The sequence below is a fragment of the Haliaeetus leucocephalus genome, unplaced genomic scaffold (genome assembly GCF_000737465.1).
Source record: "Haliaeetus leucocephalus isolate CR32 unplaced genomic scaffold, Haliaeetus_leucocephalus-4.0 Scaffold229, whole genome shotgun sequence".
Classification (NCBI taxonomy): domain Eukaryota; kingdom Metazoa; phylum Chordata; class Aves; order Accipitriformes; family Accipitridae; genus Haliaeetus; species Haliaeetus leucocephalus.
This window is the reverse complement of record NW_010972665.1, coordinates 8,673,400-8,692,995: the sequence shown is the minus strand read 5'-3', so window position 1 is coordinate 8,692,995 and position 19,596 is coordinate 8,673,400. Positions and strand designations below refer to the sequence as shown.

Sequence of the window (19,596 nt, the reverse complement as noted above, 5' to 3'; positions counted from 1 at the left end):
ATCTTTTGGTAATCCAGACATTACCATATGGACAAACTGCACGGGTTGATTTGAGGAGGCCTCACTGGATAAACGAATACCCTGCTTTAGTTAATTTGCTGAGCTTTTATGTTAGTGTATCAGGAAAAAAAAAATGCTTTCCAGCACATAGTTTATTTGCAGTGACATATAAAATAAGACTGATAACAATCAACACAGATTTAAGGCAGCTTGTTTGACAAGCAGCTCTTGATGGTTTGGACAGTTATCTGGAGGGCTTTCTTTCAGTACTTCATTGCTTGTAGCCAATGCAGGGCCTTTCCAATGTGGAACCACCTTTGCACGTACATATCAGAGAATGCACACAGTTTCCTCTAGTGTTCTGCTTTCAGTGATGTACTTGCATTAATTTTGCTTAATGCCGTAATGGGTTATTTAGTTTTGTTATCAACCTCTGCTTTCTCAATCTTCTGTCCTGTGAGGAACTGCCATATTCCTCCTCTGTAGTTCTCATTCCCCAGGGCATATACAAAGGCATCCACTGTTGGCACAGTCTTGGCAATAACAGCAGGAATCTGTTGTGAGACACAATATTTATTAATAGCAAAATGCACTGAGAAGCCAATGGACTGATTTCAGCCTAGGCTCAGTTTCCCTTTACCAAAAAAGTGCCTGTCTCCAATGACAGGAGCTTGCTACCCCTGGAGAGATGAGTGGTAAAAACAATTTGGTCAGTTGGAGGCCCTTGCTCAGGCAATTATAGTCTCCAGAAGAAAGAATTTAGATCAGCATTGTCTGAAACTGGGATATTTCAATTGTCAGTGAATACAAACTCTTAGGAGGAGTGAAGGGTATGCCGTGGACACCTTCCGATAGCTAAGTGGTCTGATATTGCTAACACGTTTTACGTGGGATACTGAATACCTAAGTACAGTAATGCATTTGGTGAGCTGAAACTGGGCTGATTCTTGGGGACTGAATGAAAGCTGAAAGGTTTCATGTCATATTACTGAGTCCCAGAGGCAGTCTTGGAGCGAAGACTCATAGAAAAAAAGGAAAAAAAAGAGGCAGCATAACCCTAAGAGTGATCAGTTGCAGCTTCCCTGAGGAGAGAGAAGTATTAGAAAAATGAATGAGACAAACAGTCTCTTCAAAATTGAAAATTTTGAGCTGGTACTTGACTCTGGGAAGGACACAAAAAACTCTTACAAACCATGAAGGAGTGCAGGCTACAGACCCCTAACTGACTGCTGAAGAAAGCCCCCCCCAGCTTCCTAAATTGTTGCTGGATCAAAGCAGTAATATAATACCTCTTATATCACCATGCTCAGCTGTTTTGCCTCAAAAGTGGTAGCTGAACAGAATGCTTTGAGGAAACAATCTACTTGTTACATAAGTTACAACATTTACTCACAATTGGTTTTACTTGTTATAACATATATAACATATATAGCAAGTAAAACGAATTGTGAGTAAATTGGCATTGTTCCATAGGAACAGAGAGAAGACAGTAAGGAGAATGTCATTGTTTGAATTCCCTCAGGTGGCATAGACGTACCATGCGGTATTTTGGTGAAATGAACATCACATTTTCAACTGCTGCATAGAAGCATAAAAGGCAATAGGGACCCCAGCAAATAACCAGCGTCTTCAATGGTAAACCGGTATTAAACTGAAAAACAAGAGCAATAAATTCCTTTGTGTTTCACAACCGCACACTGCAACAAAGAGGATTGGACAGATCCTGCGAGACCATGGTTTGTGTTCAGCAGCAGGAGAGGATCGGCCAGCAGTATACACCATATCATTGCTGCTTTGCTGTTGATGTCAGAGGTGTGCAAGCACAGCTCCCTCTGCATCGAGGACTGCCTGCGCAGCAAGCCCCAAAGCCCTGTTCCCGGGGGCCGGGGGGGGAGTGGCAGTTGCTCCTGGGCAGAGGTCAAAAAGCACCTTATGGTAGGTCAGTTAAATCAGTGTGTGTGCTAGACACAGAAGCCGTGGCCAGTAATTGCTGCTGAGGGGGGAGGGCAATGTGTAAATTTAAAAACAGATAAAAAAGGAATGACAATTTGCTGACTTCTTAGAGGGTCTTGCAGATAAATAAGCTGTGTTAAGCCACTACTATGGCAGTGCGACAGACGGATGCAGTGGCATCTGTGTTGCAGTGGCAGGATTCCTCTGTCCTTCATGCTAGGGCCTTATCCACAGTGTTCACGGCGAGCTGTTCCCAAATATGTTATAAATACTAATGAATAGGGAAGTGATAATTTAATCCTTAAATTTTCTGCATCGTAACTAGTCTGCACAGCTACAGAAAATCGTAAGGAAAAAATCACACGCTGTTGCATAAACTCACTGAAAAAAAGGTCATAGACTTATAATAACAAACACTGAGATTTGTTCAAGAAATATGTAAAGGGCACATGTATTTATTCCAGGCAGCTACAAACCAGTCTGCCTGACTGTCTCTTTGCTGGTATAACATCCCCCTTGGGAACTGACCGTCTTCACTGAGTGCAGGGGTTGGGCTGTGCCCGCCAGCCATGCATAGTGCCCCAGATTGTATAGCCTGCACCCAAGGAAACAACTCATATAATCACCACATTACATTCCCATAAACCTGCCACACCAGAGCAATTCCTTTGTTTCCAGCTCATAAAGCTTTCTGAATTTCCTCAGCCAAGTGTAAACACGACATGTACAGAAAGGCCCTTCTCCCCCCACGGGGTGCCTGCGTGTTTCCTCGCAGTGCTGCAGCTCTGGCTGACTTCGTCAGCGATAAGCTAAGAGCCTGTAGCAAAGCAAGAAATAATGATACTTCCTGAGCAAGTTTCTCTGCATAAATATTGATATGCTATTAGCAAATATTCTGCATGCTGCGTGTTTGCTTTGTGACTAGAGTTGGACCAGTGTTGGTGGAGGGGAATCCTCAGGGTCACTAGTTTGACCTGCGCTTTGACAGGGAACTGTCTACAGCACTAGGTCAGGGCAGATGCGGATGGTCAAATCTTGAAATCTCTAAGGGTGGGGTTTCCACAAACTTTCTGGGTGGCCCCATCCTGTGTTGCACTACCCTCTTACTCAAGTAACACTGGGGAGTTAGCACAGAAGGAGCTGAGCCAAAGACTTTGTGAAAGAAATTGGCTTTTTGAGAACTTTGTCTCTATTGGATGCAGCCCTATTTTGGCAAGGCGGTTGCAGGGGCTGAGGAAGCTTTCTTACCTTATAGTGCCCACTTTTCTTGAACTTCTGGTGTATGGACTGATAGGCCGTCAGCATGATGAAGCCCGGGATCATGAAATTGAAAATGGACAGAGCAAAAAGGAACGTGATATAGTTTCTGGGAAGGGTGAGGAGGGAAAAAAAAGAGGTTGTTAATTCCTCTCTAGGGCATCTCTGTAAACTTGCTGTAAACATTCATTAACTTGTATTTTTAAAATTGCCAAAACCAGTTTTGTCAGCATGCTTTAGGTGCAGCATTTGCTGAAGGCCGGTTGAGTTGTGCCATGTTGTTGTTGTGCGTGGGATGGATAGTATTGTAGAAAATCACAACAGGTGTTTGGTTTCTAAACCCAAGCATCCCTACTCAGACATCTGTGCTGGACTGCATGAAAACAAAGCCATTCTGAAAGAGTTTCAAGTCCGAAATCCAGAAAAGATGCAACTTATAGATGAGCAGGGCAGTAGCAGAAGCCTAAGCACCAGCCTCTCCCACGGAGGAAGCTGCCTTTAACTGTTCCCGCATGCCGCCATGCAAGTCAAGGCAGCCTCGGGTCGTGCCTGCCTCGCCCCAGCCGCTGGGGAGGGAGATCTGCCCCAGCAACAGTGGTGGGGGGCAGCTGGGGGGTTTGGTGTGCTGCCGAGGCCACCCCAGGGGACGGCAGCTCCAGCCCCCCTCCCGTGGGAGCTGGCCCTGGCCCTCACCTGTCCCCTTTGCTGTAGTCCAGGGTGCAGCAGGTTCGGAGGGGTTCATAGTCGTATTCCCCCCACCCCAGCAAGGGCATCACGGACCAAAAGGCAGCAAACAGCCACGCAAACACCATCATGGAGACGGCCGTGCTCCACTGCATCTTGCTCCCTGCGGGAAGAGAAAAGGGGGTCTCCGTGCCCATAACAAAACCACTGGGAAAAGCTGTCTGGCTCTGTGGGGCCAGAGCCAAGCACCCCGGCCCCTGGGCCTCGGGCAGAAAAAAGCAGTTGTCTGTGTTTTGTAGCTTGAAGCTGACTTGAGTCTGGAGGAATCAACCTTGCATAAAATATGGAAGGAAGCTTTTAGCCTTCAGGAAACAGCAAATTGTTTTTGTAAGCAAAAACCTTTTGTGTGCTTTACTTAGACAAAAGTTGTATTGCTGCTCAGCTTTGCACCACACTGGAGATACAGCTGCTGTTACAAACATTATATTCTTGTGTTTTGGGAACATGTTTGAATACTCAGATGTGGCAGCAAGTAGAAGGAACAGGGCAATGCAATAAATACCGTTTGAAGAATTAGAGCTCTGCTGCAGGGTGTGGGTCAGATCAGAAGTGTGACTCTGCACACACTCCCCAGCCCCTGCCTACTTGCTGCCCTGCAAGGAGTGCAGGGCACGCGTGGATATTAAATGTCCCCTGTTCTAGAATTGCTGCTCATCAATATATGTGTGAATTTATATACACAACCTAACAACAGATCTTGTTCTAAAAATACTGCCGGTCAAATTATTTTGACCTTAGGATCATTGCTTACCCTGGAACAGGAAATATGAAGCTCAGCATTAGTAATTTTTTTCTCATTTTAGAATAAAAATTATCACTTGTGCCTATCTCATCCAGTTCCAGAAAGTACCACAGAAATAGGTCAATGAATGAAATGAAAGATTGGAAACTTCAGAAGACACAGGAAGTATTTCTTCATGGAGAAGGCAGGCAGGCTTCCCCACTGCTGCAGGACATTGTGTTAGCCTTGCTGCTTGTGGGTAAAAAGGCCTCGATAATTTTGTTATTGAGGCTAATGTCCATAATCATACCCATGCTGAATAGCCCGTGACACCAGCTGCACCAGCAAGGAGCATGGTGACTTTTCCCACTGCTCCTTTCTAATCAAATCTCCCATTAGGGAGAAATAATGACGTAATTTTCACTGAGGTTGGGAAGCAGTCTTTTCGTCTGCCCTTAACAGCAGCATCATGACAGCAGGCCAGGAAGATTCAGGCCAGTTCTGACCTTTTTCAGAAAGGTGACGGATTGGAGGTGAGGTGCATGAGGTGCATGAGGTGAGGCCCTGCCATGGGATCAGACATGGCTGACTCGTGGGTGGACAGCATGTGGGGTCTGCCCAGGCTGTAGATCCCCATAAGGCAGCAGCTCCGGGAATGACCGCAAGCTCTCCAGTAGCTATTTTGTGTGGTACTGTCCTTGTATATTGTAAAGAAGGTTAATAAAGTAGGTGTGTCAGTGAAATTGTCCTTTTACAGGAATGCTGATTCTACCTTTGTCCTTTTTCTTATCTTCCAGAGGTTCTTCAGGAAAAAGAATTAGAGTTTGAATTGCATTAAAAATCAACTTGGAAAACTTGTTTGCTGCAGGTGTTCAAAAATTAGTTATGGGAAAAGACAGGTGTACACATTGCAATTTAAATACCAAGGCAAAAGTAAAGAAAATCCTTTTTATTCAATACTCTGTGTTTTTATATGGTAGTTGCCAGAAAATCTATTGATTTTTTAGTCATTTAAAACATTATTTTTTAAGAATTACTAATGAAGATTGATTAATAATGACTAATATCTGTCTTTTGTGTGATTCCTACATAGAAGATATACTTTGTCTGCAGAGGCTCAAATATTGCTTTGTTGGACTGACATAATATGACTCTAGAATGACATAGATGAAAATAAAGGAATAGTTTCTGATTTAGAGGACTAGAAATACGAGTCAAACTTTTTAGTAACTTGTAATTATTCTTAGTCTTCAAGTCCAAAGAAGCAATGTAGCCTAAGTTGTATCTTTCAGAACTGTGTCCTATTTAGGTATATGCTCAAATGAGCATGTTAGAGTTGTTAGTCATCCAAGGTTTCCATTTCCATTTGTGTTTTACATAGCAGTTCTTGTAGCTTGGCTTTACACAACTGTAACTTGAAATTCAATCAGGAGAAAGCTTATTACATAAGCTGTCGGGTTTGTTTTGTGTTTTACGTATTCTAGCAGCGTTTTGAAGGCATTATCAGAAGCAGCTGCACTGAAACCTGGATCTGAATCATGTTTCTTTTAAACCAAGCTCATGCCAAAAGTAGCTTTATTGCTTTGGGAATACAATTTTGTAAGTGGTAAGCGCTCCTGATTGATAGTCTGAAAAAGCCAAACTAAATCTTGGGGGTTTTTTGCTTCTCAGCAATTCCTATAAAATAGTTAATACCAATTATTTTTTGTGGTACCTTGTGGCAGAAACTTTGCTCTCTTTCCGCCCCATCCTTTCACTTCATGGACTACTGCAATATTGTGAAGGTCTGAGAACACGATGGGCCCTGACTGAGACACTCTAGTGCCGCTGGGTCCTAGGCACACACTGGCACCTCATGGATCTTTGCACGTAAGGAAAAGATCCTTGCGTTGACAAAATTTGCCCTCAGCCGCTGGGATAGTGTTGGTGGCATGCTGAAGGCAACCTGTGGGTGCCTGCACTGGCGGAGAGCGGCTGATCCAGCTGCCTGCAGGCTTGTGGCGGGGGGCTGCTGGAAATCTCACCTTCCTTGCTGTCGCCTTGCACAGAAAAGCGGGAGAAGCTCTTGCTCCACTGGCTCCCACCACCTCTGGGGTCTTTCACGGTGGCCAGTCTCTTGGTGCCACATCTTTCCTCTGGCCCCATGTACTACCAGCTGGGATGCATGCAGGCGACAAGAAAGTTGTGAGGCCTCCTGCTGGAATGGCTTTCAAGTATTTTCTATCAAGAGTAGCTTTAATGAAGATTTCTACGTTTAGTTTTTTAACAGGAGAAGTGGAGCCCATAGGACGCTCTAGGGGAAAACTGCCTGTGCTTTTGGCTGTCAGTGCCCTGCCTCAGTTCTCCCCCCGCTGCGGCTGGGGAGGCCCACACACCTGGCAGGGCTGTGGGGAGCACAGTGAGACGACACTTCTCAATTTCCATTAGCTTTCTTTTTTTCCCTTTATTTTCCAAATTTTTTTGCTTTGTTTGTGCCTATTCTATGAAAAACTGTAAGACAAACCTTTATTTTAGTTACTCTTCCATGGGTGTTCCAGAACACCATTTTCTTATTGGATGCAGAATAAAAGGACCATGCAATAATGGAGTCTGGCACCGGGCATGTCTCGACAGCCTGTGTTTGGAAAGCTCATCTCTGGGGCTGAGTTCCTGTGTTCTCTCTCCTCACACTTAAGGAGTCCTATTTTGGACACTAGAAAAGGAGAGAATCAGAACTAACAGAATTAAATTTTTCCTTCTCGATTTGGCCTTTTGCAAAATGAGATTAATGGTGAAATAGTCCTGGTGAAATCAGCTGCCTGTTGACCCTCCAGAAAACATTTAATGACACATCAGAAGTAGCTATGACTATAAAATTAAACAAACTTGATATTATTTCAGTTTGACCCAGAAAAAATACTTTCAGTACAAGAACAGTGAAAGAATCGTGCTCCCTTCACATAGCAAAAATGTCCTCTTCTGAGAGGCCTGACAGCAAGAGAGCAAGCCAAGAGCAGTTCAGTTGTTTTTGTGCAGAGCAGGCCATTGCTTCACCTTAAATGCCTTTTTTGGCCTGGCAAAATTTAATGTAATAGCTACGTAGGTCATAATTCAGTTAAATGTGTATGTATGGAGTTCAGCATATGCTTAAGGATGTAATTCCTGATTAGGGCCCAGTGCTGGCAATATGGTCCTATCAAGTCTAATCAGTCTTGTTCTCTGGCTTGAAAAGCAAGAGGGAAGCTTCTCTTTTCCATACAGTGAAATATTAATACAGGGAATTTTAAATGGCTTCTGTAACTGCTTTGGAACAGAAAGAGGTCACTCTTATAAACAAAACCTCCCCATCTTTTAAAGATTACTAAAATTGTGATGTCAAAATTTTAAATTTAGGAAGTGCTAGATAGAGCATGGTACTTTAATCCTTTTATTTATGCTGGCCACTTTTTAGTGACATAATCATAAGCTATTTCTCCATCTTTAGTCTGTGGGGACATTTATGAATTTAGATTTTTTTGAAGATTTATAAATTGGTCAAATATTTAGCTGATTTTCACAGAAAGAGCAAAAATATATCTCTGACACAGTGGTTACTTTTCAGCTAGATTTCAGGCTGTTGTTCAAAAGGAATTTCTCACACAAAAGGTTAACAGGATTTTCTAGGATGGAGGGAAAAACGTCCCTTTTCCTCATTCTTGCAAATGATAAAATTATAATAGCTGATATATTACAGAACAATATGGCTTGTACCAGGCTTCATAGCATGCATCACTGAAAATCAGCAAAGTTTGTCAAAGACAAAAATATCTGAATGTCTTATAAGGGAAAATATGTATCAGTCATAAGTAAAATAGGTCTTGGTACCTACATCATCTGCAGTATGAAAAGCACCAGTCACTGGTGCTCAGAAGTATTCGTTTTTTGTAGGAATAAGAAAGCTGCACTGCGTAATAGCTTCTTTTGTGCATATCATTAGAAAAAGCTCTTTAAAATAACCTAATAAAGGGATTTTTTTACTCCATTAATTTTTTGCTGTGGTTCTCCATGATCATAAAGCTGTCTTGGCGATTACCTCCTGCTTCAGTGAAAATGCAAGAGCTGTATAAACATTGGCATTTTGTCAGGGGAAAATGATGCAGGTACAAGACTAGATGAAGGAAGTGTGGCAGGGTGGCTGCAGTAAGTGTGACAGGAGGTAAGGAGTTGCTCCTAATTTGACAGCTGACAGCTGCAACTGGAGCAAATGGTAGTTGCTAATCTTTGAATACTGATATAACAACCTAGGTTTCCTTGAATGTTAAGGATTAGATAAAACTCACTGCAATTCTGCTTCTTGAAATTGAATGCTGCTGTGATATCCTTGCTGATTTTGTTTGTCTTTTCTTTCATAATATTGAGAAAAATACTGACATAAATCACTTCAGATTTTTCATTTCCCCCTAATTCTTAAATGTAAGTGTAAAATCTTCTAGGTTTTTTTCTTTCCTTTTAAAACTGTAACTGTATGTGGTGGTTCTGAAAGGAAAAAAAAACTGACCAGGATCCTTCCCCTCTCCACAAACTGCTGATGGCAGCGTGCTACCCTCTCACCAAAATGAACCGTGCATTAGATCGAGATGCCTTCAGCAAAGACATCTCTGTGGCAGGTGGCTGCCTGCTTTCTGGTTGCTGACCCCCTGGGCTGTCCACAAGCTGCCCTCTGCCTTCCTGATCCCAACTCCAATGAGACCTCCCAGGCTGCTGCTTCCTTCCTCCCTTGCTATGTCAAGAACATAATCCAGGACGTTTTCCTCATTCGAATGGCCAGACAGGGAGAACTGACAATATAAAATGTCATCTTCTGCCCTGAATGCTTGGCTATCGATAGACAGCTTCCTCAGAGTTTGCCCTTTCCTCCATCACTGTCAGGCACTAACATAAAACTGCTTCTGTTTTCTCCTTTTCCTCCTAACGATCAAATTTTGAGTATTCCCATTTTGCTAGCGATTGACATTCAAACCTTTGAGACTCCCTTGCCTTTTCTCCTCTTACTGCATACTTCTAGACTACAGATTTCTACAGTTCTCTCCTCCTTGCTATGAAAGTAGCATCTCATAGGCCCCAAAGCCACATTTAGGGGATGAAAAGAGAGTTGCCCAGCATGGTTGCCTGGGAGGAAGAAAGAAAGAGAGGGGAGAGTAAAATGTCTTGAAACTCTAGCTTCTCTGTCATGTGTGGTGGTCATACTATTTTCTTCCATATGCCAATCAATATCAGCCTGTTTTCTGATGAGTTACATGTCTAGATATCAATACACTTTAAAGGCTAGCACTTTGTCACTGGGGGTTGTATTGACTTCCACATTTAAAAACTCAGTTAATTTTCAGGATGTTGGTGAACATATTTGTGTTATTAGCATCCAGAATGGCTGAAAAGTCCCCTTTTTTCTCATCATCATAGTAATCTCTCACATTCTCATCAGCTCTTTCTTCCTCAGAAATATAGATAGTGGATTATCAAGTGCCAAGCTGAGGAATGCCACAACACAGGTTTTCTCAGGAAACTGTTAGGACATAACAAAAACACTGGGGATGATGTAACTGAGTTTGGAAGGAGTACCACCTCCCAGGGAATGAAGATAAAAGGTTGATAGCTTTGTTTTTTAGGCAAAGGTATTTGGTACCTTCTGTACAGGCATGCGACTCGCACCAGTGTCAACAGGAGTTTAATGTATGGATTGAGAACACAGTATAGCTTGTAGGCTTGGTATATCAGATCTATGAAATATGACTTAATCTTCCTCACAATCAGCATGTGAAAGATGAAACTAGAAGGGGCTGGTTTTACTGGAACAGCCGCAGAGCGTGAGCTTTTAAAACCTTCTGGGTTTTTGTTTTTGTTTTGTTGTTCCAAATGTTCAGTAATAGCAGCAATGTTTGGCCATCACTAAGTAATAATTTGAGCAAAGTAAAGAAGCTTGTGCCCTTAGGGTCTCTGTGCCTGTGCTCTTAATGTAGTATGCTTTTGACTGGAGGAGCGCATGACACAAAAGCATTAAAGTCAATGTTGCAGAGAGTAAAATGTCTTTCCAAAGACATGCTTATTTTCAGGCTCTCTCTCTTGTAAAATACAGGTGCTACTCTTCTAGCTCCAAACACATTTTAGTGTCCAAAGGGTGTTAGTATGGATTTCGCTAACAGCCTGCATTAGTTGGGGCCTTTGTCTGGACATGAAAAATAACCATTTCCTTGCCTGAGCTGAATTCTTGACGAAGTTGCAGAACAAAAAGTTGGCAACCTTGCTGCCCTCAATGGGATCACCAGATTGAACAGGTTCACTATGTGCTCTGGGTGTGTTTTACCACTTCCAGCTTTAATCAGAAGGTGGCTGTGCCCGAATGGCTGTGTGGGTGCTAACGGCAGAGGGGATTGAAGCACTGCAGCTCAGCAGTTTCTTCCCCAGCCAAATTTTACATTTTCATTTAGAAAATATTTTGTGAAGTGGTCTGAGCAACCTGTGCTTTAGCAAAAGAAAAGGAGGACTGCATTTGCCTATCAACATTGCTAAAGGGACACAATTTTTTGGGGAACAGTGTGGTCATGTGAGGTGCTCTAGACTCCTTACTCCTCTGGAAAGAGCCTGGCTTTAGCAGGAAACATGAAAGCTGCAGATCTTCATGGGAGGACCTCATCCATTTCTCCCAGGTGGCTCCCACATGACTGCCAAAATGGCCAAATAGTACGGATTAGGGCATTCCTGGCATTACAGAGTACTAGGATGTCCTTTCAGAATAAGTTTATATTTCATATCGTGTCTCTTTCCCTTTTCCTAATGAGGGCCATGAGATTGTACACCCTGTGTTTGTCACTCGGTCCTCTCCTAATAACTGTTGAAAACATTGGCTACTTAGAAGGAAACTGGAGAGGGAAGTGGGGACTGACAGGTACTAAGTTGCTGCATTTACTGTGAAAGTTGGTGTCTGGGGAGAGGTAAGGCCCCGTGAAAGAACCCATAGACCAGGCAGCACAAGCCTATCTTATTAGACAAAAGACAACGTCATCCCTATGCACCATATTTACAAGAAAGCAGGTTTTGCCAGTTCCAGTGCTCACAAGGCTGCTAGTTTGTTTTACAGCAGATGATAATGCCCCTTGCTGTGCTTCCTGACTTCTGTTCTAAGAGAATACAGTTATCCCCCTGTTCTCCCTATCCGCAGTGGTGGCTGGAGCACAGCTGGAGTCCCAGCACAAACCCTAGCAGTCTCTGCAAACACCAAATCCACCTCAGCACCCTAATTCAGCAGAAATTTCCACTCATGCTACATGAATGCGTAAATCCAGTACTGCCAAAGTTTGGGAGGAATTTCTATGATAAAAGACAGAGTATATCTATCTCTACAAATCCATATATTTGACAATCCTGTCAATCTCTGTTTCTCACCTAAATAAAAAATATGCTTTCATAAGTCCACCAGAAAAGGCAAATTTTCTGGGTTGATTTCCCTGTCTAATATTAGATTTCCATTAAATCCAGATAAGGTGTCAGAGCTAGTTAAAAACTAAATTGCAAGAAAAAACCCAAAAAATGGCCTTCACTAAGAGAAGAAAAATAACATATTCCTCCTCTTATCAGTACTTAAAAATAGCTCTGCTACTTTTATTGAAACTTGCAGATAATTTGTTCCTTGCTTGGGAACAAATGTACTGAGTTCCAGTCTTCATAAGGGGGCCTGGAACGTAGCACAAACCCCACAAATGGCTCTTGCACCCCAAAGTGCCTGTGTGTTGCACAACGGGGCTGCTGAGCTCTGTCTGCTTCATTGCACCTCTGCAGAAGTGCTTTACATGGGCTCTGTTCCAGCTGCTGTCTCTGCAGAGGCAGCTCTCTAGCTACACCAAATTTATCTGTAATTAGCAAACTCTGCATGGGTATGAAGATCTGTTTGGTACACAGCAGGGTGTTGGATAGAAGCCCAAGGTACATAGATTTTTTTTCAATATGAGGAGTTGGATTTTGTTTGGGACACTGAAGATTACTTATGGACAAAGTGAAAGCATGGCAAGAGGGTCACAACTTGGATGTGATCTGGAAGAGGAAAGATCTCCTGAAGGTCATTGGTTAGTGCCCCTTGTATGGGAAGAGATCCTTTGGGTCCTTTGGAGAGATTGTTTGTATTTACTTTCTCTCTACTGTGTAAGATAAATAAACTTACACATAAGATAAGCAGATAATAAATATGTGCTTGCTTTGATTCTCTGAAATCTAAGCAAGTTGCCTTATAGCAGGATCTGGGTAAGGTTGCTAGGTAAATTATAGCCCTTACTTGTACAGTAGTGATGATAACGGTCCCAGGCGACTGCAGCGCTGGAGCTAATGCTGGCTAGTGCTGTCAAGAAGCCCTGGAATCCATGAATTTGACAGCCGTCAGAGCCGTAGGGCCAGTATCTGTCAACAAACACAGAATATATTAAGAAAATGATAGAAAAAGGTGAAGACATGTTTGGAAATTGCATTAATGGAGAGGGTAAAATGATAGCCTGTGCCCATGCTTTCTAAGTCTGAGAAACATTGTGAAAGATGTTGCTGTGGTTACCTTTAGGTATTTGCCAGCATTTATCTTGCTGCAGTGTCTGATACAGTACAACAGCTATTTTTACTCTTAATATGGAGAAGAAAATATAACTCTGCATTTATGTATTGGAAAGTTGTTTTTTAATTTGAAATCTACATTTCATCCAATTATCCATATCTTCAAAATTTGCACCCACTGGGAGCAGCCAATTTGTCAACATGTGAAAGTAGCAAATGAGTAATAACCTTCTGGAAAGTCAGTGTTCACCATGCAACACAATACAAAAGCTCACAACACATAAAAATACTCCTGATAGCAAGACCAAGGCCTTCAAATGTCTTTGCAGACATAGAATGAAAAGAACCATGAGATGTCTCATGTGGCAGACATCTGCTGACATGTGCCTTCAATATCCTGGTCACCCATGGCAAGGAGCCACAGCTTTTTTTCTTTCTGTGTTCATCTAACCTGACTCTTATGCTCATAAAGCTGGCTGTGAGGTGGAAGTCTTCAGCAATCTCCTTTCTCATGTATTTACAGAACACCAGTATAATTCATTAGGAGACTACCCCTGGAAGTCCCTTTGAACAGGAGATAGCTGACTGCTTGGGAGGCTGGGAAACTTCTGCTCCCGTTTAAAAGAAAAGGTCCTGCAATTGTTAAAACCAAGCTCATTTTGATGTATTGACCTTAGCTTCTCAGCTCCAGTTCAGTAAAGTCATCTTTACTGACTTCAGTAAGACATAAGTGTCTGAAACAAGAGTCACCTATACAGGAGGTAAAATAGTGTTGAATAAGGCCTCACTGGAGCTATTGACTTGTTAATTTGTGAAAATGTTTTTATATCCATTAAGAGAGAATAAAATGGTCACATTCTGGCTTGAAATGTATTTCTGTTCTCTATTAAAGGTATTTCCAGGGTTTAAAAATATGCTACTTAGATGGAATTGTTCATCATCTATTTTATAGGGTGGTGGGTTTTTTCAGTATGGTTTGCTTGTGATTTGTTTGTTGCAATTATTCACTGAAATGCTTGATATTGTTTCTGTCCTCTGATTAAATGATTGATGTGTGTGAAAATGTGGAAAATCAAATGTGTCATAACTGATGTGACCTCCCTGCTAACAGATCTGCATTTTCATTCTCCAGAAGCTTCTCAAGCAAGTGCTTTAATAGAAAGGTTCATAAAAAACCAGAAAGAGTTGCAGATAAATTTGGGGTCAATCTAGAGGTTTAGTCAAATGAAGATGTACTACTATTTTGATATTCAAGTAGCTTCTACTATAGCCACTGGTAAAGCTGTCTGGTTAAACGTCTTCTATAATCAGTCTTATAATCTGTCAGTGATTATATGCAGTAAAGTGTTTTTTTTTACTTGCCTGGTAGAACTATATAGTTTCATTTTGCTGTTTCAGATTGAGAAAATGAGAAGGTTGGTTAGGTGGTATGCTAGAAAGAGAGTAATTTAATTAATTTGACGTCTTAGAACTTAAGCTGTTAATTTTCACACTGTTCTTCTGAGCATCCTTTAGGAAAAAGAAGATATACCTTAGGAAACTGGAAAAGGCAGCGATGAATGCATTGATGCAGATCCCACAATCAGCCAGTGCAATGCTGAGAACCAGCAGATTGCTGGGTGTTCGGAGTTCTTTGATTTTTCGGAAAGAAATAATTGTCAAGCCATTCAGACAGAAGCCAAGCAGGGCTGAAATACAGAATTGTTTGGCGTGATTCAACCGGAAATGGAAAATATCTACAACGATACTGCTGTTTTCTTTATTGAGAGAACAATTATTACTGTGGAAACTTATGCACAGGGAATATATCTGTAGCGGTCACAGCCTGCACGCAAGTTACAAAGACTTTCAGGAGAGAAGTCATAGGTGACAGCTGAAGCTGCTGTCCACATCAGGGATATGGCCAGTCATGTGGAGCAGAAATGGTTTAATCTTATTTGTAATTCTGCCTTTTGTTTTAATAGAGAAACCTGATTTCCAGGCTCTATCCAGGGACACATGAGTCAGAGCGAGGGAGATGCAGAGGAGGCAGTTTCAGAGGGGCTGACAGCCAGCACGTGCTTCTGGTGCACACATCTCCAGGCCTGTCTTTGGTAGAGAAATGGGTTGTGTTTAATAGCAATTGTAACATTCTTTTGTGTTTAAGCATAGAAATCCCTTAGCCGTTTTTCAGTCAGCCTGCCTCCCTTCGGGCTTCCATCTAAGGTTAACCTAGACAGTGCTTGAATCACACCAGCTCAATCTTATTACTGCCCTTCGTCAATAGACTATACATGGAAAGGAATAATCTAATTATAAAAAGCAGTCACTGATAGATTTTAAAAAATAAGTTAATGTTGGTCCTCAGAGGAGGATCCAAGCAACCCCAGCTGTTCACCCGGAACAGAGCTGTACCAGCCTGAAACCTCTTCTTCACTGGTTTAAACTCAAGCTTTGTCCTTTAATGTCCTTTTCAAGATGACCTGAATTATTTTAGCTCTGATGAGGCTCTGACTCCACATCCCATCTCTAAGTCTCAATTAGATGAGAGGCAGTGTGTCTGTCTTTGTGTTCTTCTTGGAAAGAGAAATTATGTAGTGCAGAAAAAAAATCCATATCCCCTAATTCTGTAAAGTAGTATAGTTACTTATGCTCATTGTCTTAATTCTGCAGTTACATAAGATGGATGATTTTGTCTAGTCAGAAATCCTGCTCCTACCTTAATTGCATTAATGGCTGATGGGATAACCATAGTAACAGCTGATGTGCGTCTTTCATTACACAACATATAACATAATATTTCCAGGAGAAATACTTGGAGCTCTGCTGTTCTTATTTCCTCCCTGCCAGTTTACCTCCCACCCACAGGGTAAAACTGCTGCCAACTCTCCCAAATGCAGTGAAGCTTTTAGGAGAGGTATGTTGTGACCATATTTAGAGTAGAGCTGAAGAGTTATTACTGTATCAGCTTTCTGCTATCTTTCCCCCATTTTTGGAACCTCCAGGCTTCATCCCACTCTTCTTTCTTGAAGGCCATCATGAGTGTACAAATAGAGAGTTTACTAAATTAAAAAAAGGATAGCTCTGAGTTTTCATTTTTAGAACAGCAGATGTGTCCAGTTAATAAAGTGAATGCAAGGTTTTCCTCTTCCCCACAACTTTTTTGCAAACTGCACTTAGAAGCTGCAGCAAAAAAAGGAGGTCTTCATTGCCTTTCTCTCAGAGACTTTGAGAAAGTGAATTAATCTTTAATTATTTAGTTTGATCTTCTAAGTCAGATGACAAAGAGTTGTTTTGCCAATCCGCTGGGCACATTCTGCCTAAAACCCTATAGAAAATATTTGTGTTTAGTAAAACATAAGTGTGTTAGACCACGTGTAGCTTTAAGGGAAGGTTACCAGCAGGTACTTTGCTTGGACTTCAACAACTGCAGGTCCCTGGCAGGCTGCAGCCCCTGAGCACAGGTGGGTGTGCGGGCAGGTGAGGGCCGGCAGGGCCGTGGTACCACAACCAGCTGTTCCCCGGCTCTTGGCCTCTGCCAGCACCCAACGGTGTCCCTGTCCTCCTGCCACTTCTCACCACTCGGTAACGATGGGTAAAGTCACGCCAGGACCTGCAGATGGCTTAATGGCTGTTGGCCAGGCTTAGCCCTGAACTGTCTGTTTGGGCAGCAGCTCACCCATGGGCCAGAAGTAGAAGCTTCTTCTTCGCTCGCTCTCTTCCAAGGAAGAGTTTCTGACACAGCTCTTCCAGCTTTCCTTTGCAGGCAGATACGATGCTGCTTTCCAGCTGAGCTCGCCTGCAAGGAGAGGGCGGGCATCCTCCTTTCTCCCATGCTCTGCGTTCATGGGGTGAGATGATGAGCATTTATCCCATTCTGATGGTGCTTACAGCTTCTCCTCCTCTACTGTTGGGGCCCACGATCCCTGCACCCCCAGCTGAGCAGCACTATGCAGGGATGGAGTCCCAGGCCCTGACTGGGATGTAGCTCAGAAGAGACTCCAGCGACTGACACCAAAATAATCCTAGCTACAAGCCTGTCCTTCGCTAGCTGCCAGGTAGATACAAATTCACGGTTTTGTTGCAGTATCTCAACAAAGTGGCACACGCCTTAAGAAAAGCCCACATTGGCTAAATTAAATGAATACGGTCTCCTACCTCAAATTTTGCTTCTTAACACTGTGAAAGCTTTTAAATTTCATGCAACTATATTTCTGTTGGTTACTTTTTCCCAGCAGCCATTAACTGCAGCACTACCAATGCAATCTGGAGGTATGCTCACAGTTAACAGACTATTTTGGACCTATCATCTTTGATTACAGAACAGCCATCACAGCCCACAAAACAAGCAGCCCAATTTTATTGAGAGATTATCAGTCATTTCAACATCCTTCCCCTGAGGAAGATAAAATTGCCTTAAAAGTCAACAACAAAATCTTACATCCCAAATTCTTGATAAGAAAGCTAAGTAGCAAGTACTTCCTGCCATAGGGCAGCAATGTATACAGAGCAGATCTTCACTGCAAACAGCTTGCAGCTCACCCCGATTTACTCACCAGAAATACTGGTGATATAGCCACAGTAACCACCATAGCTCTGGGTCAGCATACCACAAATGCTGCTGTTTACTTCAATTTTCTTTCCCCCTCCCACCAGGAATAATAGGGGCAAAAATCTTACTGCTGCTGAGGTCCTGCGCCGAGCTTACCTTCTACCAGCAGGGCAGTGCCGATGGCAAACACCTCTAATTCAGTGAAGCCTTCAGGGAGAGGGTACGCAGTGACCATACTTGCGATAAAAATGCCAACAGATTTAACCTCTGCCCTCTGTTACAGCTGTAGGGCTGCCTTTTCTCTGGATCCCCCTTCTTCCACTAGCCCAAGGCTTCTTAAAGGAGCAGCTCACGTGCAGACACATGCTCATTATTATATAAAAGCTTTGGGATTTTTACTCCCACCACTACAATCCCCGCAAGAATGTTATTAACGATGGGACTAGCATCAACCCGCACTCCCCCTTTCCCTGCAAATCGTATTTCAGACACCAGCAAAATGAAAGCATTCATTGCAATTACAACAAGTTCTTTGTAGAGACAAGATTAAGAACCCTGTCCAGTTAATTCTGCAACACTGGAAAAGAATTAAAGGTTGTGGAATGAAGGAAACATGTAATATATAATTGGGGAGTGACCTGAAAAACAAAGGGGCACTCATTGAGTTGGTAATTAGGGGAAAAGTATGAACCAAGAATTTCTGCAGCATATAGGTCTTCCCATCACCCCTTTTTAGAAACTGGGCAGTGTATTTTTCTGGCAATGACTATTCTGTATATTACATATCTCCTCTTCATAACTGAGGCTTAACTGAGGTGCACGCTGGCACAGCCTGATTAAAAGCAAAACTTAAAAATTACTGATTTTGGGCCCCAGACGTACAAGGATGTATGTGAGTTGCGCAGTGGTGAGCGCTCACAGGAATTACCTTACTGTCCTTTTGGAGATGTTTGAGGACTGGGGTCTTGGTGTAGCGTGGCTCTGGAGTATGTGCAACATGCAGCATGTCCAGCCTCCAGATCCTTAACTGCAGGCTGACTTCCCACCACGAGCAAACCACATGATGGATCTGAGATGTGCATGAGCCCTTATCATTTCCCAGCAGGGTCAACCATTTTGTTTTCATTTCTTGTACTACTGATTGATTAACTAACTCCTTGGGAATTTGAATGCCTGGATCCTGAAGAATGGAAAAGAGCAGCTTTCAGAGTCCAGGTGAAACAAATGGTACTTTTTTAGCTAGACAGCTATTATTTATGGAATTTTCAATGCCTGTCCATTAAAAGTGAGCAACTTGGCCACAGTTCTCAATTTTTAACCTACATTTAGGGTAGCAATAGCTATGATAACTACGTGATAGGGTTGTTTTCTTCTAATGGTACTTTATTCCACCCTTTTTAGTACATTTATTTCCTTTTTCTTCACTTCTCATTCCTTACTACTTTTCCACAGACCTACTCATTGCCTTAACAACAAGGTGCCACTAGCATGACAGTTGCTGCTTTGACACATAACTTTCTTCATCCTCATAATCCTACTGCAAAATGGGAGCAAAAAGGGAGCTGAAGCACAAGAGATTTTTGCTTCCCGCAGCTTAGGCCCCACACTGTTCTGATCTGGCTCTTGGTGGATTGAGATGACAGGCAGAGTGAATTTGCTCCACGTGCATCCAGAGCTTGTTCATGGTTCTGACTACACAGTGGAGGTGCATTCACAGTCAGGGATCTTGGTTGAAGACAGTGGTGGATTTTTTTCAGTTTTCCTGAAATCTGTGCTTATAGCCTGTGATGCCCAGGAGAACTGATCGGAGCTTCAAGGCTGTTGTGAAACCATCTTGCTCTGT

The 19,596-nt window shown here is 42.6% G+C and overlaps 1 protein-coding gene across 1 annotated transcript; it reads right to left on the bottom strand.

Annotated features, from left to right (window-relative positions):
- Positions 1-210: 210 nt before the first annotated feature.
- On the bottom strand, positions 211-18,084 carry RGR (retinal G protein coupled receptor). The gene is made up of 7 exons (XM_010567853.1): positions 17,910-18,084; positions 14,754-14,910; positions 12,957-13,078; positions 3,904-4,057; positions 3,202-3,319; positions 1,538-1,651; positions 211-554 (listed from the first exon to the last, which is right to left on the bottom strand). Exons 1-7 carry the CDS (start codon positions 17,986-17,988, stop codon positions 411-413), a joined length of 888 nt encoding a protein of 295 aa, XP_010566155.1. The 5' UTR covers positions 17,989-18,084; the 3' UTR covers positions 211-410.
- Between the last annotated feature and the right edge of the window lie 1,512 nt (positions 18,085-19,596).

Bases quoted from the DNA above. Each gene is read 5' to 3' on its own strand.
- RGR (XM_010567853.1), bottom strand. From the start codon at position 17,988: ATGGTCACTGCGTACCCTCTCCCTGAAGGCTTCACTGAATTAGAGGTG. The intron at 1,652-3,201 runs GTAAGAAAGCTT...CTTGTTTTTCAG, and splicing joins AGAAAAGTGGGCACTATAAG to TTTAATACCGGTTTACCATT. The intron at 555-1,537 runs GTACGTCTATGC...GTCTCACAACAG, and splicing joins TTTCACCAAAATACCGCATG to ATTCCTGCTGTTATTGCCAA.